Source organism: Heptranchias perlo, chromosome 8 (genome assembly GCF_035084215.1).
Source record: "Heptranchias perlo isolate sHepPer1 chromosome 8, sHepPer1.hap1, whole genome shotgun sequence".
NCBI lineage: Eukaryota > Metazoa > Chordata > Chondrichthyes > Hexanchiformes > Hexanchidae > Heptranchias > Heptranchias perlo.
The window spans coordinates 58,626,244-58,648,468 of NC_090332.1; the positions used below are offsets into that span (position 1 = coordinate 58,626,244).

At 45.4% G+C, this 22,225-nt stretch overlaps 1 protein-coding gene across 2 annotated transcripts in view; it reads left to right on the forward strand.

Annotated features, from left to right (window-relative positions):
- rsph3 (radial spoke head 3) overlaps positions 1 to 22,225 on the forward strand; it is a 70,446-nt gene that overhangs the window by 15,612 nt on the left and 32,609 nt on the right. For both annotated transcript variants that reach the window (XM_067988349.1, XM_067988348.1), the window contains exons 2-5: positions 1,233 to 1,317; positions 6,384 to 6,525; positions 9,298 to 9,443; positions 19,574 to 19,777. In XM_067988349.1, coding sequence (XP_067844450.1) covers positions 1,233 to 1,317; positions 6,384 to 6,525; positions 9,298 to 9,443; positions 19,574 to 19,777 — 577 coding nt within the window. The remainder of the gene's footprint in view (positions 1 to 1,232; positions 1,318 to 6,383; positions 6,526 to 9,297; positions 9,444 to 19,573; positions 19,778 to 22,225) is intronic.

Below are 22,225 nucleotides of genomic sequence, written 5' to 3' on the forward strand. Positions count from 1 at the left end.
CTACCGCTCTGCAGGAAAAGTTTGGAAAAGCAAGGCAAAGCAGCACCTCCTTCCCCGAACTCCCACACTTACCGAACTCTCAGCACACTGTGTATATCCGCACACCGTGCAGTCTGCACTGACAGGTCCCTGTATTTCTACAGTTGAGACTCAGATGAGTCAGGCCTGCCCCACCTTCAAGTACCAGTTGAATCTAGCTAACCAATTAACTTGCTACAGCAGCTCTCTGCTGAAGCCTGACAGAAACTTAAACTTTTAAATTGACCTTAAACAGTTGAAGCAATATGCACTAGATTTAAAGAGATTAACCCTTAAACTCCCACACTTACCGAACTCTCAGCACACTCTCGTAGCCACAGTATTTATATGGCTGGTCCAGTTAAGTTTCTGGTCAATGGTGACCCCCAGGATGTTGATGGTGGGGGATTCGGCGATGGAAATGCCATTGAATGTCAAGGGGAGGTGGTTAGACTCTCTCTTGTTGGAGATGGTCATTGCCTGGCACTTAAGTGGCAAGTAACATTTGCGCCAGATATGAGCCCAAGCCTGGATGTTGTCCAGGTCTTGCTGCATGCAGGCTCAGACTGCTTCGTTATTTGAGGGGTTGCGAATGGAACTGAACACTGTGCATTCATCAGCGAACATTCCCATTTCTGACCTTATGATGGAGGGAAGGCCATTGATGAAGCAGCTGAAGATGGTTGGGCCTAGGACACTTCCCTGAGGAACTTCTGCAGCAATGTCCTGGGGCTGAGATGATTGGCCTCCAACAACCACTACCATCTTCCTTTGTGCTAGGTATGACTCCAGCCACTGGAGAGTTTTCCCCCTGATTCCCATTGACTTACTTTTCCTACCTAGCATTGTATCGTCACAAACTTGGATACATTACACTCGGTCCCTTCAACTAAGCATTAATATAGATTGTGTTAATTGTATGAGGCCCAAGTACCGATCCTTGAGGCATCCCACTAGTTACAGCCTGCCAACCTGAGAGTGACCCATTTATCCCTGCTCTGTTTTCTGTCCTTTAACCAATCCTCTATCCATGCTAATATATTACCCCCAACCCCATGAGCCCTTACCTTGTGTAACAACCTGTTATGTGGCACCTTATCGAATGCCTTTCGAAAATCCAAATATATTACATCCACTGGTTTCCCTTTATACCTACCCTGCTAGTTACATGTCATTACAGTGCCACAGTAACAACTCATTCCTTTGTATTTCAGATGCGCAACAGGATACCATGGAAACATCATGTATGACAGAAGAGTAGTACGAGGAAATACATACGCACAGCATACCCTCCCCGTGGTAAGTGTGAATGCTGAACTCTGCATCTTTGCGAGGTACTGGAAAACATGTCAAGCACACTCTCCACAATAGCAGAGAGGATGGAGGAGTTCAACTCCATCGCATGTGGATTGGTGGCACAGGTAAGTGCGGAATGTCTTTGATGGAGAGAATGCTATCCTCCATTGAGCTTCAAGCATTGCTATCTAATGAGTCCATGTAGGCCATGACACTGGCCGTGTGGACTCTGGATGCCATCATGTCTGCCACCTTAAACGGGCAGACAGATATTTTAGCCACGGCCTTCGAACGTGGTACATCTGTTCACTAGCCTGCTGGCCAGCAGAATGGTAGGAGTGATGTGGCCCTGGCTCAGGAATGGGATAATGGCGAAAGGCGACACGGAAATGAGGATTCCACTCAAAGCGCTCCCACCTCTCTCCCATTGCTGTCCCCCCACCCCCCAACTCATTCAGTACCTGCAATGCTGCCTCCTCTCCAGATGGCGGAGTCTGCCACTGCACATGTGCAGATGGAGCAGTCTTTGGCAGGGCCCTCATGGGCTCCAAAACCCAGAGGTCATAGGCAGAGAGCATCTCAGCAGTCAGGGCAGGGCCCTGTGAATTCTGTCACTACCTCTGCTGAAGCCACAGAGGATGCACCATGTAGAAGTGGTAGGAAGATGGCGAAGGCATTGTACGCACAAGGGGGTTTGACGAAATGTCATGTTTTTAACTTTTTTTGTTTATGCCACATTAAATGTTCTAATTCTCACCACCACTGCCACGTCTTGCCTATTCTTGAATCCCTTTTGTAAACTCACCCTTCCTTCCATGTGTTTCATCATGAATGACAAGACATTTTATACTGCTTCTTAGAGCCTACATATTGACCAAGCCTGCCTAATATCTCCTTAAGTGGTTCGGTGTCAAAAAATGCATGTTGTTGGTACTCCGTTAATGGTAGGGCGTTGGGGAGAGTTATAGAACAAAGAGATCTAGGAGTACAGGTTCATAGCTCCTTGAAAGTGGAGTCACAGGTGGATAGGGTGGTGAAGAAGGCATTCAGCATGCTTGGTTTCATTGGTCAGAACATTGAATACAGGAGTTGGGATGTCTTGTTGAAGTTGTACAAGACATTAGTAAGGCCACACTTGGAATACTGTGTACAGTTCTGGTCACCCTATTATAGAAAGGATATTATTAAACTAGAAAGAGTGCAGAAAAGATTTACTAGGATGCTACCGGGACTTGATGGTTTGACTTATAGGGAGAGGTTGGATAGACTGAGACTTTTTTCCCTGGAGAGTAGGAGGTTTAGGGGTGATCTTATAGAAGTCTATAAAATAATGAGGGGCATAGATAAGGTAGATAGTCAAAATCTTTTCCCAAAGGTAGGGGAGCCTATAACGAGGGGGCATAGATTTAAGGTGAGAGGGGAGAGATACAAAAGGGTCCAGAGGGGCAATTTTTTCACTCAAAGGGTGGTGAGTGTCTGGAACGAGCTGCCAGAGGCAGTAGTAGAGGCGGGTACAATTTTGTCTTTTAAAAAGCATTTGGACAGTTACATGGGTAAGATGGGTATAGAGGGATATGGGCCAAGTGCAGGCAATTGGGACTAGCTTAGTGGTATAAACTGGGCGACATGGACGTGTTGGGCCGAAGGGCCTGTTTCCATGTTGTAAACTTCTATGATTCTATGATGCCACCCATTGGGTGCATGTGCAATGGGTGTATGTATGGTTGAAGGACTGGTTTGTGCAAACGGATGGGGTGGGTGGGGTTGCTGCTGGTGGTGGTGGTTGATCCAGGTGGCCTGAGTAGTTCAAAGTCTTCAATTTGCAGCTCGTATTATGAGAACCTGTTAGATGAGGGAATCCCTGGCATCACAAGCAGCCATGTGCACGACAGCTCTGACAATGGGTTCCCCATCTTCATTTTCCTCGTCGTTGTCCTCTTCTTCAATGTTGCCGGCAGATGAGGATGCTTCATGAACGCTTCGATCTCCTCCACCTGTAACCCTCTTTGCGCTATGTTGTGAAGCACACAACACACGACGATTATTCCACACACCCTCACCGGTGAGTACTGAAGGGCTCCCCCAGATCTATCCAGGCACCTGAAGCGCATCTTCAACATTCCTATGGCTTGTTCAATGGCAGATCTGGTGGTGATGTGACTGTCGTTGTACCGCTGCTGTGCTTTGTTGGTGGGCTTTCTCACAGGTGTCATGAGCCACGTCTGCAGGGGATATCCCTTGTCTCCAAGGAGCCAGCCCTTAAGTCTGTCTTCTGTGTGGAAGAGGTCCGGGATGTTGGAGTCGCTCAATATGAAGGACTCTTGGCAGCTGCAGGGGAAGTTCCTCCGGTGGTTGCAAACCAGCTGTGCATTTATGGAGTGAGATCCCTTTCGGTTTATAAACGATCCTGGGTCATGTGGAGGTCCTCTGATTGCTATGTGCGTACAACCAATTGTGCCCTGCACCCTTGGAAAGCCAGCCAGAATGTTGAAACCCACTGCTCTCTCAATCTGGCTGATGTCGTCTTGGGGGAAGTTGACGTAGTCGGAGGCCCTGGCAAACAAGCCATCCGTGACCTGTTGTATGCAATTATGTGCAGATGGCTGAGGCATCCTGGAGGTGTCACCGGTGGTGCCATAGAAGGATCTGGAGGTGAAGAAATTGAGGGCAGTGGTGACTTTAACTGCGACGGCAATGCGTGGCCACCAGGCCCAGCTGGGAGCAGCTCTTCATGAGGGAGTGTGCAGATGTCTGCAACCACCTGCCGACTCAATCTGGGCCTGCATAAGCACCGCTCCTCAGAGGTCCAGGAAGCTCAGCCTCTGTCTTTAGACCTTCTCACGTGGGTAGTGCCTCCTGTGACCTCGGCCCCTCCATTGGTCCTCTCTCTGCTCTTCTCCAGGTTCATGTTCCGCACCTCTGCCTTGTGCACCTGCAACTTCCAGAACTGCATGACATGCCTGCCGCGGGTGGTGATGTGCCTCCTCCTCGGATGTACTGTGGAATACATCCATTGTGCCCCTTCCCGTCCTGTTGTCAGTTTGATGGGCTCCAAAATATCGGTAAATTTGTGTGAACACAAGAATTCTCAATTTCAACAAAGAAATCTCAGTCTACCTCACCTTTTATTGCGATGCATCAATCACTGGTTTAAAGGGCCAAATGAGCTTTGGTTGCAACTCGTTTTCATTTCTATTGTGTATTTCAGAAGCCATGGGAGACACTTTCAGGAGAAGTTAAATTTGATTCTGTTGCAGAATCCACAAAAAGTTAATTACCATAAGTCTTTCAAGTACCTAAAATTAGCCCTTCAAATATCGGCCCGCCAGTTTCAAATGCCAGCGGGACTTCCGGGTGTCTGTTGCGCGGGCGCATCCTAACGCAACTGGGTGAAACCTGGAAGTAGGAACGTTGGAGCTGCGATGCGATCCTGCTCCAAAAAGCTGCTACTTTAACCTCTTACCCGCCCCCACCCCACCCATTATTGAGAGTTAAAATTACTCCTATGGTGTCGAATTTTGCAGATGATACCGAACTGGGAGGTAAAGCTAATAATATGGAGGCCTGCACCAAAATACAGGAAGAGATAAACAGGCTTGCAGAGTGGGTGGATAAATGGCAAATGAAATTCAATATAATGAAGTGTAAGGTAGTTCATTTTGGCAGGAGGAATAAGGATGCCACTTATTCCATGGAAGGTAAGAAATTAAATGGGGAAGAGGAGCATAAATATCTGGGAATAGCACCAGAAGTAGCAACACAAGATGATAAGGCCATAAAGTGTGCAAACAAAGTTCTGGGGTTCATTTCCACAGGAACAGAATACAAAAGCAGGGAGGTAATAATTTTTTATAGAACCTTGGTTAGACCACACTTGGAGTAAAGTGTGCAGTTCTGGTCTGAATGCTACAAAAAGGATATTAAAGTACTGCAGAAAAGATTTACAGGGATTGAGAGGATGCAACCATCAAAAAAGATTGAGCAGAACTTTATGAAGGAGTTCGATAGGGTGGATGTGGATTAACTGTTTCCACTTGTGAGTCCAGAACAAGGGGACATAAATATGAGATGGTCACTAACAGATTAAATAAAGAATTTGAGGAATTTCTTTAGAATGCTGAGAGTGTGCAGCAGGCAGCATTGATGCATTTAAAGGGAGACTTGATACATACGTGGAGGAGAAAGAAATAGAGGGATATGGGGGAAGGGTGGGAAGCGGTAATTAGAGTGGGAAGAGGCTTGTGTGGCGTATAAATACCAGCATAGAGCAATTGGACCGAATGGTCTGTTTCTGTGCTGTAGGTTCTATGTAATTCTATGTATGTATGTTTTGACTTTTTTTATTCGTTCATGGGATGTGTGGGCGTCGCTGGCGAAGCCAGCATTTATTGCCCATCCCTAATTGCCCTGGAGAAGGTGGTGGTGAGCCATGTGGTGAAGGTTCTCCCACAGTGCTGTTAGGAAAGAAGTTCCAGGATTTTGACCCAGCAACGATGAAGGAACGGCGATATATTTCCAAGTCGGGATGGTGTGTGACTTGGAGGGGAACGTGCAGGTGGTATTGTTCCCATGTGCCTGCTGCCCTTGTCCTTTTAGGTGTAGAGGTCGTGGGTTTGGGAGGTGCTGTCGAAGAAATCTTGGCGAGTTGCTGCAGTGCAACTGAGTGAGTTGAGACCATTATAAGGATGAGGATATAAAATCAATGGAAAAGGTGCAGCATAGATTCACCAGAATGTTACATGGGATCATGGGTTACATTTATGAAGGGAGACTAGAGAAGGTGATATGATAGGGGTCATTAAGGTAAATAGTGATAGTTTCCACTGGTCAACAAGACAATAAAAGGCATAAATTTAAGATAATCAGAATTAAAGAACAGGTTAGAAAATAAAATGACACAGATGGTGGTTAGAATGCACAATTCTCTGTGACATACTCCAACTAAGGTCTCATACAAGTTCAGCATCACCTCCTTGTGCTTGTTTTCAATGCTTTTTTAGGTAGAATATTTTTAAAAATGAAATGCACAGCTTTAAAGATGTATTTTTCACATCTTACGAAACCCATAGACAGCCCAGCCTGACCCTATTGAGATCCAGCGACAGCAAGAAGTTCAGAGGAGGGCAGTTGCCAGGAGACGAGCCAAGGCACAGCTGCGAACCGGAACCCCGCACCCTGTAGAGGGCAGGATACATACCGAGGTACAAACAGGTATGATTAGTAGGGAGCAGTGTTCAAAATGGCATGTTTCAAGCCTCGCTATCAAGCCCACTGCTTTTAGTTTCAAAGCTACCATAACTCTAAAATGCTAGATTTGACACTGAGGTGTAGATTATAGTATCTTAGTTAAGTAAAGTTTGTTACGTATGGCAGTCGAGATCTTCTGTTCTTTAATGTTGCGGAAAACTTTTGTGTGGAATGCTGGTGATCCAAGCAGAATATATTAGCACTTGTTTCTGAATGTTTCAATCTTGTAGCACACAGAAAAATATTGCACAATGTAAATCTCTTTTAAAAGCACTAGCAGGCCTCCCAAGATCACTAAGTCAGAAGTTTTATAAGGACAGTTGGGACAGCATTGAGGACGATCCTGACATCTGGGAAGATTGGAAAGGGGATGGCGTCTCAAGTGTTTTATGGGGTCCTAGAAGCACTGGGGTGGAGATTCGGGGAACACTGAAGACTTAAAACATTGGGGTGAATCTTGGGATTTGAGAACATTGGAATAGGAAAGAAAAGAAAAACTTGCATTTATATAGCACTTTTCAGGACGTCCCAAAGCACTCTACAGCCAATGAAATATTTTTGAAATGTAGTCACTGTTGTAATGTAGGATATGGGGCAGCCAACTTGTGCACAGCAAGTTCCTACAAACAGCAATTTGATAATGACCAGATAATCTGTTTGTGATGTTGGTTGATGGATAAACATTGGCCAAGACACTGTTGATAACTCCCCTGCTCTTCTTCGAAATAGTGCCATGGGATCTTTTACATCCACCTGAGAGGGCAGAAAGGCCTCGGTTTAACATCTCATCCGAAAGACGGCACCTCCAACAATGCAGCATTCCCCTCAGTACTGCAATGGGCATGTCACCCTAGATTTTGTGCTCAAGTTTCTGGAGTGGGACCTGAGATCATGTGGGGAAAGAGATTTCAGAGTCTGGGAGCATTGAGGATTTTCCTAGGATCAGGGAACACTGGGAATGTTGTCAAGGGGTTTGAAGGCACCAAGGGGGAGTCCTGGAATCTGAGAGTTGGGGGTGGGGGAGTCTATGAAGGGAGGTCCTGAGGAGGTTTCAGAGCATGGGGGAGGGGAAGAGTCTGACAGTATTGGAGGAGTTGCTGGGATCTGGCAGTAGTGGCAAAACTTAATATATTAGATATATTTATTGTGGTGAGCCTGAGGCAGAGACTTACTTAGCAGAGGTAGAGTGGGTGGGCGGGCAATTGTGGAGGTGGTACAACACCCTCTTGTATCTTAAGACCCGCAATTACAGCGTGATAGACAGTCGTTGACGGGTGTTTCCATTGTATGTGTTGACACATGAAGTACGGGTAACATGTACAGGAAATGTGCATCATTGTTCTTCGAGCAGAGAAGGGTTCAAAATCATGAAGGGTTTAGATAAAGTAAATAAAGAGAAACTATTCCCATTGGCGGAAGGGTCGAGAACCAGAGGACACAGATTTAAGGTGATTGGCAAAAGAACCAAAGGTGACATGAGGAAAACCTTTTTTACGCAGTGAGTAGTTATGATCTGGAATACGCTGCCTGAAAGAGTGGTGGATGCAGATTCAATCATGGCTTTCAAAAAGGAATTGGATAAATATTTGAAGAGAAAAAATTTGCAGGGCTACGGGGAAAGAGCAGGGGAACGGGACTAACTGGATTGTTCTTACAAAGAGTCGGCACAGGCTCGATGGGCCGAATGGCCGTCTTCTGTGCTGTAATGATTCTATGATGCTATTTATTTGTTGTTTTAAAAACTCCATTCCAACCCATCAACGTCTGAAATACTGTTTGGAGACTGTATCATTTACTCACATTGATAAAACTTTTGTAATAAGTATGAAGCACTGTTTTCAGAGCTAGAACAATGTTATTAAAAAGGGATTGTAGTCTTAATGGTTTCCTCTCGCTGGTTCTTCCGCACCCCAACACCGCCGCCCCCCAGCCCCCATTTTTTTTCCCCTCCAAGATGCTGACTCATTCTGTGATACAATACCACCTTCTGGTAGCTTGTCCAAGTGGGCAATCTTTATATGCAAGCCAAGTGAATGAGTTCCAGTAGACTATTCCATCATGGGGGCATCACAGCAAGCTTAGTGATGTCTTTGACCAATATCTACGCAGTTGTTGGCCAGCAGGAGTTACTGAATAGCAATTGGGAGTTGGATTTCTTTATTTTCCCCCTCACTTGGCCCCTGCATTCCTGGGCTAGGGTAGCATACCTAAAAACAGCCCAGTTAACCTATTATTGAAAACCCTAAACGTTTTTAGAAATGTGCAAATTTTCTATCTCTCAGCTTCCTCAAACAATACATAATTCTGTTTTGATCTGGAAGTAAAAGCTCTGTGAGTTTATACAATGAGTATAAGACCGGGAAGGTCCGAGTTTCAATCCCCTGTCTGTGGTGATTTAGCTGATCTGAGTCAGGGTTGCAACATGCAACATGGACCCTACAATGACCTCAGTACCCTGGATTAGAAAGGGGGAAATTGGTCGGGGATTTTGCACCTGGTTGCTATACAGCAGCCCCTGCTGGATGTGCATGTTTGATGTCGGGTGAGGACAGGGACTGGCTCAGCTGTCAAAGCTCTCAAATTAATAATTGGGTGACTTCCACCTGAGGAGATGAGAGAATTGGTATGAGGAGACAGATACAAAATAGGTCTCTTAGTACAAATGCTAAGTTTGCATCAATATTGACATTAAGAAAAAGGTTCCAAGTTATTAATTTTCATATCTCTATTGGTCAGAATTGTATTTGGAAGAACTCAGCGATCGAATAGAGGAAGTTGATGTTGATACTCAAACAGATGCATTTTTGGATAAACCACAAACACCCCTCTTTATCCCTGGAAAAACGGGCAAGGATGTGGCTACACAGATTGAAGAAGGAGAGGTACATTATACTTAGTGTGTGTGTCTACCCCCATTGTTTCATGTTGGGAGGAAGCTTTTTTTTTAAAAAAAGTAAATTATTATGTAAGGGAAAAGAAGGTAGAGACCTTGAATGGGTAAAATTGTTTGACAAGCGAGACTCCTGCTTGCAGGATGTTGGGATATAAGTGGTCCTATTTAAAAAGATGTTTCCAGTAGGCATTATGTCAATGTTATGGTTCGATAAGCAAGATCTGCCATATGAACACGAATTTCAGTGACTGCAGCATTGCATCTTGCCTCCAAAAATAAGGTACAAAAATAGTTTGGAGAATTTGCTGGATCACACTCTTTGCAACATATATGGTACTACTGACACTTTTTATATAATATGTTGCCATGAAATCTAAGCAGAACTTGTTGATTTCTTTAACTATTCATGGGCTCCAGAAAATAAATTAATGTGACCTAAAGACTTCTCGCAGCTGATGGGTCCATTGTGAGTTGCTACTTGCTAATTTCTCAGTCATGTATAGTTTAACACCTTGGATGTTACTTCATCAGAGCGAAGACTGAGCCTCTAGTTTATCGCACTTTGTGTTAAGTGCTCCGCTGTGGAAACTCTTCCTCTTGTTTGCTGTGATAGTTTTTGCAGCTATCAAAAACAACAAAAGGACAGCAAAATGTGCCAGCAAGTACTAACTGGTGTTCAACTTTCAACCCGAGGACCACAGTTGGCTTTGCAAGCCCAGACTGCCCAATCCTATTTGCACTTTTCTGGTTTGCCCTATTTAAATTTTGTAGGCCTGAAGGTTTGGAAAGGGCAGTTCTTAGTGTTATTTTTTTTTCAAATTCGTTCATGGGATGTGGGTGTCGTTGGCAAGGCCAGCATTTATTGCCCATCCCTAATTGCCCTTGAGAAGCTGGTGGCGAGCCGCTTTCTTGTGGTGAAGGTTCTCCCACAGTGCTGTTAGGAAGGGAGTTCCAGGATTTTGACCCAGCAACGATGAAGGAATGAAGATATATTTCCAAGTTGGGATGGTGTGTGACTTGGAGGGGAACATGCAGGTGGTGGTGTTCCCATGTGCCTGCTGCCCTTGTCCTTTTAGGTGGTAGAGGTCGTGGGTTTGGGAGGTGCTGTCGAAGAAGCCTTGGTGAGTTGCTGCAGTGCATCCTGTGGATGGTACACACTGCAGCCACAGTGCGCCAGTGGTGAAGGGAGTGAATGTTTAGGGTGGTGGATGGGGTGCCAATTAAGTGGGCTACTTTGTCCTGGATGGTGTCGAGTTTCTTGTGTTGTTGGAGCTGCACTCATCCAGGCAAGTGGAGAGTATTTCATCACACTCCTGACTTGTGCCTTGTAGATGGTGGAAAGGCTTTGGGGAGTCAGGAGATGAGTCACTCGCTGCAGAATACCCAGCCTCTGACCTGCTTTTGTAGCCACAGTATTTATATGGCTGGTCCAGTTAAGTTTCTGTTCAATGGTGACCCCCAGGTGGTTGTTGGTGCGGGATTCGACGATGGTAATGCCTTTGAATGTCAAGGGGAGGTGGTTAGACTCTCTCTTGTTGGAGATGGTCATTGCCTGGCACTTGTCTGGCGCGAATGTTACTTGCCACTTATCAGCCCAAGCCTGGATGTTGTCCAGGTCTTGCTGCATGCAGGCTCGGACTGCTTCATTATTTGAGGGGTTGCAAATGGAACTGAACACTCTGCAATCATCAGCGAATGTCCCCGTTTCTGACCTTATGATGGAGGGAAGGTCATTGATGAAGCAGCTGAAGATAGTTGGGCCTAGGACACTGCCCTGAGGAACTCCTGCAGCAATGTCCTGGGGCTGAGATGATTGGCCTCCAACAACCACTACCATCTTCCTTTGTGCCAGGTATGACTCCAGCCACTGGAGAGTTTTCCCCCTGATTCCCATTGACTTCAATTTTACTAGGGCTCCTTGGTGCCACACTCGGTCAAATGCTGCCTTGATGTCAAGGGCAGTCACTCTCGCCTCACCTCTGGAATTCAGTTCTTTTGTCCATGTTTGGACCAAGGCTGTAATGAGGTCTGGAGCCGAGTGGTTCTGGCGGACCCCAAACTGAGCATCGGTGAGCAGGTTATTGGTGAGTAAGTGCCGCTTGATAGCACTGTCGACGACACCTTCCATCACTTTGCTGATTATTGAGAGTAGACTGATGGGACGGTAACTGGCCGGATTGGATTTGTCCTGCTTTTTATGGACAGGACATACCTGGGCAATTTTCCACATTGTCGGGTAGATACCAGTGTTGTAGCTGTACTGGAACAGTTTGGCTAGTGGCACGGTTAGTTCTGAAGCTAGTTCTCCAAGAAAAAATCTTAATTCAGAACACCAAGATCTGTTAGTATTAGCAATTTGAGATATATGCAAAGGGAAGCATAGATTTTAAACTTGATATGTGGCCCTCAAAGCTCCAAACCTATACCTGTTTGGCCCACAAACACACAAAGCTTGAACACTCCAAGTTTAGAATCATTATGAAAGCTGAACATTGTTGTTCATTAGAAAAGTCCATTGGACTTATCAAGCCCATTTTTTTTCCATAGGTCTACTTTACAAATCTTTTCAATATATCTCTGAATATCTTGCTTTTCTAGCAATGCATCTAATTATCTCGTTCATTTATACTGTCTGCTTCAATGGGCTTCCCTGGTAATTTATTCCACAGTTCTGTTGCTCTCTGAATAAAACTGTTCCATCTGACTTCCCTTCCTAACTTCCTAATTTTTAACTCTAGATTCTAGCTCCTGGGCCTCATCTGCATTCTTGCTGTCAGTCTCCTGCCCAAGCCCAGTGGGAAGAGCTTGTTAGCTGGCTGGTGGGCAGGAGTGGGTTTTCGGGTGTCAAGAGGCTACCACCCAGGACCCAAAGGAACGATCCCTAGCAGTAAAGTTGGGAGGGGGTCAGATGGGCATCATGATCGGGGAAGGGGGAAGCAAGCCCAGGGCAGGGTAAACCCAAGGTTTCTTTATGGAGCTGCTAATCCTGGCCCACAAGGAAACTTAAAGTTATAATAAACTTAACTTTCTGGGCCTCTTCTGGCCCTGGCTCCCCTTCCCAATAGATTTGGTTTGGCGGGGAAGCCAATACAACTTCCCTGTGCAGGCCTTGGGTTAAGGTTATACTTGATGTCATCAGAGCCTGATCTGCATGTGGAAAGAAGGATCCTGCTGACTTTTGGCATAATACTTGCTCACTTGCTAAAAAGAGCAGGTTAATACCAGGACCCGTGGGAAGGTAGCAGGATTGGAGAGCATGTCGCACGGGGCATTTTATCTACCCACTCGCCTGGTTTCCACTAGGCGGGGAGTTAAAATTCCCCACTGTGAATACAGAAGCGCCCACCCCAATGGCTTAGCAGTGGTAACTAATCAGATGCCATTATTTAAGAACATAAGAAATAGGAGCAGGAGTAGGCCAATCGGCCCCTCGAGCCTGCTACGCCATTCAATAAGATCATGGCTGATCTGATCCTAACCTCAAATCTAAATTCATGTCCAATTTTATGCCCGCTCCCCGTAACCCCTATAAGAGTGTTTGTCATGACACATAGTTTGTGTTTTGTTTTTAACTTTTCTCCATTGAGAAGTTAACCAGAGGCTGGCACAGTTGTCAAACATTGGAGAACTTGTTGCAGTTATCAAACCCAACAATCCAGCGGGGTGTACAATGAATATCTTATTGCCCGAGTACAACTTGCCAATGAGAAATTTTAAGGGCCAGTTTTAACCCCTCCACATATCCGGCGGGAACGAGCAGGCAGGGGATTAAAATTGGGTCTCTGGACACCCCACATCCTTCCCGTCTCTCACCCACCATTCTAACGGACCTGTTTGTGGCTGCTTGTCAGGCAAACCGGGTCATAATTAAAAGGTCAAAATTGTACTCCGCTGACATCATACCCACCCCCACTCTTGGACATGTCAGCAAAACCTAGCAGGATTGGTGTCTGAGAGCTCCTCAAGGATAAAAGGTGGCTCTCAACTGCAGCCCACTGGATCACAGGATCGTTTGCTGTATGGATTGCCAAGATCAGCATGAAGACCAATTTCAGTGACTACGGCATTGCATCTTGCCTCACTGAAGGTCCAAAAATAATCTATAAAATTGGAGTGTTTCCAGCTTCCAGATCATGACTTCTACACTTGTTACCTTTACAACCCTTTAGTCAGGTGTCTCTTATAATGGGAGCCATTCTTGCTTCTTTCTTCTGGATGGAGGAAGACCTTGAGGAGGAGGAGCAGCAGCAGCAGCAACCTCAGCAGCCACCACCAGCATCTAAGTGTCGCAGAATACATCAGATGAGGGGGCTGCACGCAGCAGGCCATACCCAGCACACTGGGTCTACAGGTGAAGACCCATCTTGGACATAACTGCTGAGCAGTGCAGGAGGAAGCTACATTTTTCCAGGGAGGCTGTCACAGACCTCTGCAACCTCCTGCAACATGACCTGCTGCCTGCTGGACCAGGGGACCACGCCTTACCAGTGACCCTCAAAGTCACCACAGCCCTGGATTTTTACACCATTGGATGCTTTCAGTCTGCAAAGGGGAAATCGGCCGCATCACCCAGACTGCAGTTCACAGCTGCGTTAAGCAGATGACCGATACCCTGTTTGCCAGCGCCAAGCAGTACATCTCCTTCCCACTGACCACAGCAGTCAACAGGACAGAGCTCATGGCTTTGCAGCAGTGGCTGGCTTCCCACACGTGCAGGGCGTGATTGGCTACACACACGTGGCCATCAGGGAACTGGAACATGAGCGAACAACATTGGTCAACTGAAAAGGGTATCACCCTATCAATGTGGCCAATCAAAGGAACAATATCGTGCAGGTCTATGCAAGGTACACAAGGAGCTGCCACGATGCTTTTATTCTCAAACATTTCACCATCCCCCCCGCTATTTAAACCTGAGAGGAGCATGACAGGATGGCTGCTGGGGGATAAGGGATCACCTGCAGACTTGGCTGATGACACCCCTGCACAACCCCACCCCACTACGCCCAAGCAGCACAGATACATTTGAAGCCAGGATCTTTAGAGCAACCAGTAGGACTGCTCGAGCAGCGGTTCAGATGTCAGGACAACTTGGGAGGCTCCCAATAATATTTCCCAGATATTGTGCATCGTTGTGGTTTATTGAATATTGCACAACACTGCATTGCAGAGCGGCCTGCATTTGGAGGAGGAAGAGCAGCAGCAGTTGTCATCAGATGAGGAAGACATGGGGGAAGCAGGAAGCAGCAAGCAGCAAAGGAAGATGGGGCACGTCAGCGCCTTGCAGCAAGAGATGTGAGGGATCAGCTCATAGCTCAGTGATTCCGCTGAGCTTCTCTCGCCCTTCGCTGAGAATTTACAAAGAGCCCTTCTGCATAACAGACCTTGCCTTTGTTACCTCTAGACTCGACTATTCCAATCCTCTCCTGGCCGGCCTACCTTGCACACTCCGTAAACTTGAGCGCATCCAAAACTCTGCTGCCATTATACTAACTCGCACCAAGTCCCGTTCACTCATCACCTCTGCGCTCCTGGTCCAGCAACGTCTCAATTTTAAAACACTTAACCTTGTTTTCAAATCCTTCCATGGCCTTGCCTCTCCCTATCTCTGTAACCTCCTCCAGCCCTACAACTCTCCGAGATCGCTGCATTCCTCCAATTCTGGCCTCTTGTGCATCCCCAATTTTCTTTGCTGCACATTGGCCATGCCTTCAGCTGCCTAAGCCCTAAGCTCTGGAATTCCCTCTCTTCCTTCCGCCTCTCTACTCCTCTCTCCTTTAAGAGGCTTTTTTAAAAATCTACCTCTTTAACTAAGTTTTTGGTCACCTGCCCTAATATCTCCTTATGTGGCTCAGACTCAAAAAATTTTGTCTGATCGTGCTCCTGTGAAGCGCCTTGGGACATTTTACTACATTAAAGACTATATAAAAGGAAGTTGTTGTTGCATTCTTCCCCACTCCCTTCATCCTGTATTGAAGAACATTCAGACAACTTCTATATCAATTACATTCTGACCATGCAGACTCAGAAGCTGCTATTAAACCACTCTGCAGACCGAAGTCCCAAAGGCAATCAATTTAATGCCAAACATAATAAAAGCCTTCCATTCAGTTCTCACCCAGGTAATCAATCCATAGTGCTTTTCTTTATAGGTTTCCTAACTCCTACAAGGTGCTCCCCTAGTGGGCTGAGCAGAGCTAGATGAAGGCTGTAGTTCCTCACGTGCGGACCCTCTAAGTTCAAGGCCGGTAACTTCTGGGTGCTCGAGCCTGTGAGGGTTCTGCTGCCGGAGCAATCTGGCCCAGCTGATCTGCTAGCACCATGGTGAGTACTGATTGGAGGGGAGGGGCGAATGTTCAGACATGCTGACATCCTGAGAGGCCAGCAGATATTGCTCCCTTCACACCACTGCCACTCCTTTGGGGTTGGGACTCGTCTCTTCCAATAAGCTGCGGGAGCACAGATTATAGTAGATGACCAACCCCTCCAATGCCCCTATCCATTTGATTCACCATTCTCTCCATTGTGGAGCCCAAAGTCTGCATGGCAGCTATTTGAGCTTTCACCAAAGCTGAAAATTGTGCTAGCACGGATTCCCTGACGTGAGGGCTCTGCTGCAGCATCCCTGGAGATGGCCTCACTATCCAAGGTAGACTGCAGAGCGGTGATGCCTTGCGGACTCTTCCACACTCTCAACCATAGTGGTCAAACTCCTTGGCTGCCGTCCAAACCTCGTACAGTTGTCTGTGTGGGGCCAACAATTTTCTTCTCGTGGCTGGTCTCTGGAAGTCCTCATCTCTGTCGTCCTCAGCGCTGGAAGCAGGCCTCACCCTCTGGCGTAGTTACTTCTGTACTGACTCTGCCACTGGTTACTGCTATAGCCCACTGGTACTGAGTGTTTCACCATGTGCAGATCCCTAGCCTACGTGGGGTGCCAATGTCTAAGATGGTAGTTGGAAGGAGTGGAGTGTCTGACTGCACTCTCGGAAGGATTGTCCTCCAAGGTCTGTTCTTTTGCACTTGTTATTGAGAAGGCCCTAGAGGGAAGGGATGAGTTAGGATGTCAGAAAAGCTGCACATGATCAGGTGACAGTCTGGAGAATGCACGTTGATGTTGCTAAGCTTGATGCATCTGTGCTAAGTTGAATGAAGGAATAAAGTAATATTGAGACACCCTGCTTGAGTCTTGTCTTCTAGAAAGAGAGGGTGAGAAAGAGTGAATGGAGATGTGTATAGCTTGTGCATATAGTGGACATGTTGAGAGGTGGAGAAGAAGGAAAATGGAATGAAGATGGGGAGGTGTTTGAATGTAAAGGGAAGTGTGTACGATAAGGAGTAATTGGTGGTTGTGCAAGTGGTTATATGAGACTGGAATGGTGCTGGTTTTTGGTGTGAAGAGAGGAGGAGAGGTGTGTTTATTTGGAATGAGCAAGAGCGATGTCTTAGCGGGCCTTTGTGATTGTATGTTGAAGGATGTGGTGGGGGAAAGGGGTTGGAGGTATTTTGTCAGGTAGTGTTGAGAGATGAAGAGGTGTATAAGAAATAGGAGCAGGAGTAGGCCATACGGCCCCTCGAGTCTGTTCAGCCATTCAATAAGATCATGGCTGATCATCTACCTCAACTCCACTTACCCACCCGAGCCACATATCCCTTGATTCCCTTAGTGTCCAAAGTGTAGTCAACCTTACTGCTCTTGTGTGGTCAGTGAACCTCTTTCTGCATTGAACCCAGGTCCTGGGGATGATGCTGGTGGCACTGATGCTCTCAGCCACCTCCGTCCAAGCCTGCTTAACAGTGGCCTTTGGGATGCTCCTGCGGGTGCTGGGGAACAATACTTCCCTCCTGGCCCTCGCTTCCTCCACTGGGACCACTAAGGAAGCATCAGGAAAGTGGGGTGCAGCTCTTTGACTTATCTTACGAAGGGAGAAAATAGAACATGAAAGTAAACTAGCAAGAAATATAAAAACGGATTCTAAAAGCTTCTACAAGTATGTAAAAAGGAAGAGAGTTGCAAAAGTAAACATTGGTCCCTTAGAGGCTGAGACAAGAGAAATTATAATGGGGAATCAGGAAATGGCAGAAACGTTAAACAAATATTTTGTATCTGTCTTCACAGTAGAAGACGCAAAAAGCATACCAGAAATTGTGGGGAACCAAGGGGCTTATGAGAGTGAGGAACTTAAAGTAATTAATATCAGTAGAGAAAAAGTACTTGAGAAACTAATGGGACTAAAAGCCGATTAATCCCCTGGACCTGATGGCCTACATCCTAGGGTTCTAAAAGAGGTGTCCGCAGAGATAGTGGATGCATTGGTTGTGATCTTCCAAAATTCGCTAGATTCTAGAACAGTCCCAGCAGATTGGAGGGTAGCAAATGTAACCCTGCTATTCAATAAAAGAGGGAGAGAGAAAACAGGAAACTACAGGCCAGTTAGCCTGACATCATTCGTTGGGCAAAATGCTGGAATCCATTATTAAGGAAGTGGTAACAGGACAATTAGAAAAACATTATATGATTAGGCAGAGTCAACATGGTTTTATGAAAGGGAAATCATGTTTGACAAATTTATTAGAGTTCTTTGAGGATGTAACTAGCAGGGTAGATAAAGGGGAACCAGTGGATGTATATTTGGATTTTCAAAAGACATGGATAAAGTGCCACATAAAAGGTTGTTACGCAAGATAAGGGCTCATGGGGTTGGTGGTAACATATTAGCATGGATAGAGGACAGAAAAGAGAGAGTAGGGATAAACGGGTCATTTCCTGGTTAGCAGGCTGTAACTAGTGGGGTGCTGCAAGGATCGGTGCTTGGGCCTCAGCTATTTACAATCTATATTAATGACTTAGGTGAAGGGACTGAGTGTAATGTATCCAAGTTTGCTGATGATACAAAGCTAGGTGGGAAAATAAGCTGTGAAGAGGACACAGAGTCTGCAAAGGGATATAGACAGGTTAAGTGATTGGGCAAGAAGGTAGCAGATGGAGTATAATGTGAGGTTATTCACTTTGGTAGGAAGAATAGAAAAACAGAATATTTTTTAAATGCTGAGAAACTATTAAATGTTGGTGTTCAGAGAGACTTGGGTGTCCTCGTACAAAAAGTTAGCATGCAGGTACAGCAAGCAATTAGGAAGGCAAACGGCATGTTGGTCTTTATTGCAATGGGGTTGGAGTACAAGAGTAAGGAAGTCTTACTACAATTGTGCAGGGCTTTGGTGAGACCACACCTAGAGTACTGTGTACAGTTTTGGCCGCCTTATCTAAGGAAGGATATACTTGCCTTAGAGGCAGTGCAGTGAAGGTTCACTAGATTAATTCCTGGGATGAGAGGGTTGTTCTAATGAGGAAAGATTGAGTAGAATGGGCCAATACTTTCTGGAGTTCAGAAGAATGAGAGGTGATCTCATTGAAACATATGTGATTTTGAGGGGGCTTGACAGGATAGATGCTGAGAGGTTGTTTCCTCTGGCTGGAGAGTCTAAAACTAGGGGGCATAGTTGTAGGATAAGGGGTCGGCCATTTTAGATTGAGATGAGGAATTTCTTCACACACACAGTTGTGAATCTTTGGAATTCTCTACCCCAGAGGGCTGTGGATACTAAGTCATTGAATATGTTCAAGGCTGAGATAGATAGATTCTTGTACTCTAGGGGTATCAAGGGATATAGGGATTGGGCAGGAAAATGGAGTTGAGGTCGAAGATCAGCCATGATTTTGTTGGGAATTGGAGCAGGCTCAAGGGGCCGTATGGCCTACTCCTGCTCCTATTTCTTACATTCTTATGTTCTTTACAGCCAACAAGTGTTCAACAGTTCAATTAAAAATGCAAGCAGAGGATGCACCCTGTAAGTAGAGTCAGGGAAGGCACCTGAAATTGGGCAGGTCACGTGATGGGAAGGCAGCCCATTCTACAAATGTTAATGAGTCCTGGAAGTTAAAATGGACTGCGTATCGTGGGAGTTTGCCACCTGCATACACGATATCGACCTGAGTAAAAATCGTCCCTTTAATGAGAGTTAGTTCTTTATATATAGAAAGTACCATAGTCAATATTGAGGCTTCATGCTATCACAGTTGCTACTCAAATGATTCAGATCCCTTTACTTGTCTTTTTCCAGCTCTTTGACTTTGACATTGAAGTGAAACCAATGTTGGAGGTGCTGGTGGGGAAAACTATTGAACAAGCTCTACTAGAGGTTATGGAGGAGGAGGAGCTGGCTAACTTGCGTGCTCTACAACGTGACTTTGAGGAGATTCGCAATGCAGAGCTTGCAGAAGTACAGCGCATGGAAGAGAAGGAGAGACGGCACAGAGAGGAAAAGGTATCGTTCATAGGTACAGCACAGGAGGAGGCCATTTGGCCGATCATGCCTGTGCCGGCTCTTTGAAAGAGCTATCCAATTAGTCTCATTCCCCTGCTCTTTCTCTGTAAATATTTTCCCTTCAAGTATTTTATCTAATTCCCTTTTGAAAGTTACTATTGAATCTGCATCCACCATCCTTTCAAGCAGTGCATTCCAGATCATTACAACTCGCTGCATTAAAAAAAAAGTCTCCTCATATCGCCTCTGGTGTTTTTGCCGATCACCATTTTAAAGCTGTGTCCTCCGGTTACCGACCCTGCCGCCATTGGAAACAGTTTCTCCTTATTTACTCTGTCAAAAACGTACATGATCTTAAACTCCTCTATCAAATCTCCCCTTAACCTTCTCTGTTCTAAGGAGAACAACCACAGTTTCTCCAGTGTCTCCACATAATTACAGTCCCACATCCCTGGTACCATTCTAATAAATCTCTTCTGCACCCTCTCTAAGGCCTTGACATCCTTCCTGAAGTGTGGTGCCCAGAATTGAACACAATACTCTAGTTGTGACCAAACCAGTGTTTTATGAATGTTTAGCATAATTTCCTTGCTTTTGTACTCTATGCCGATATGTATAAAATCAAGGATCCTGTATGCCTTTTTAACAGCCTTCTCAACTTGTCCTGCCACCTTCAAACACTTGTGTACATACATTTCCAGGTCTCTCTATTCCTGCACCCCCTTTAAAATTGTACCATTTAGATAATATTGCTTCTCCTCATTCTTCCTAACAAAATGCAACACTTCACACTTCTGTGTTAAATTTCATCTTGCCATGTCTCTGCCTCAATCAAGTTAGTCAAACACAATTTTTCTTTAACAAATTTGTGTTGACTTTCATTTAATAGCCCATACTTTTCCAAGTGCCAATTAATTTTGTCCCGGATTATTGTGTCTCAAAGTTTGCCCACCACCAACGTTAGGCTGACTGGCCTGTAATTATTGGGTTTATCCTTCACCCCTTTTTCAAACAGGAATGTGACATTTGCAATCCCCCAGTCCTACGACACGTATTTAAGGAGGATTGGAAGACTGTGGCCAGGGCCTCTGCAATTTCCACCCTTACTTCTTCAGTAACCTAGGATGCATCCCATCTGGACCGGGTGACTTTTCTACTTTGAATGCTGCCAATCTCTAAGTACCTCCTCTTTATCTATTTTTATCCTATCCAATATCGCTACTACCTCCTCCTTTACTTAGACAATGGCAGCATCCTTTTCTCTAGTGAAGATGGATACATAGTATTCATTTAGTGCCTCAGCCATCCCCTCTGCCTCCACAAGAAGATCTCCTTTTTTTTTTCCTAATCAGTCCCACCATTTACCCTTTTACTATTCATATGTTTAATGAAGGCTTTTAGGTTCCCTTTTGTGTTAGCCGCTAATCTATTCTCATCCTCTCTCTTTGCCCCTCTTATTCCCTTTTTTAGATCTCCTCTGTGCTTTCTGTATTCAGCCTGGTTCTCTACCGTATTATGAACTTTACATTCGTCATAAACCTTTTTCTGTTTCATTTTAATCTCTATATCTTTAGTCATCTATTGTAAACAATTTTACAACACCAAGTTATAGTCCAACAATTTTATTTGAAATTTACAAGCTTTCGGGTAAGCGTACTCCAAGGCGGCCTTCGAGACACATGACAACGAAAAATCGTCGAGCAGAAATTGATAGCCAAGTTCCGCACCCATGAGGACGGCCTCAACCGGGATCTTGGGTTCATGTCACGCTACACGTAACCCCACCAGCGAACAAAAGCTATCTGTTTTTAATATAACGGGTCATTTGCTGGCTTTCTCTGCCTTCCGGATGTTTCTGCCTCTCTTTTTTTTCTGTTTGTTTTTTTTTTGTTGACTGTATATTCGGGGGCTCTGTAGGTAACACCTCTCTGTCTGAACACTGTGATTGCCTTGGCAACGGGCAGTTGCAAAGACTAGCTGTAATCACCATGTATTGTTCTGTGATTTATAAATGCGTAGGCTTCGAGGAGTTCCTGACATTTACCTGAGGAAGGAGGAAGCCTCCGAAAGCTTGTAAATTTCAAATAAAATCGTTGGACTATAACTTGGTGTTGTAAAATTGTTTACAATTGTCAACCCCAGTCCATCACCGGCATCTCCACATCACATTTAGTCATCTAGGGAGCTCTAGCTTTGGATGCCCTTCCTTTCCCCCTCATAGGGATATGTCTACTCTGGGAGGCCTTCAAGGAGGAGTTGGTTCAGGTACATTGTTCAGTTACTGTTTTGCCTACCAATTTTTGATTCCAATCCACCTGGGCATGATCCCTTTTTAACTCACTGAAATTTGCCCTCCGCCAGTTAAGCATTTTCAAGTTTGATTGTTCCTGGTCCTTTTCCATATTCTAAACCTCATGATATTATGATCACTGTTCCCCAAATAACCCC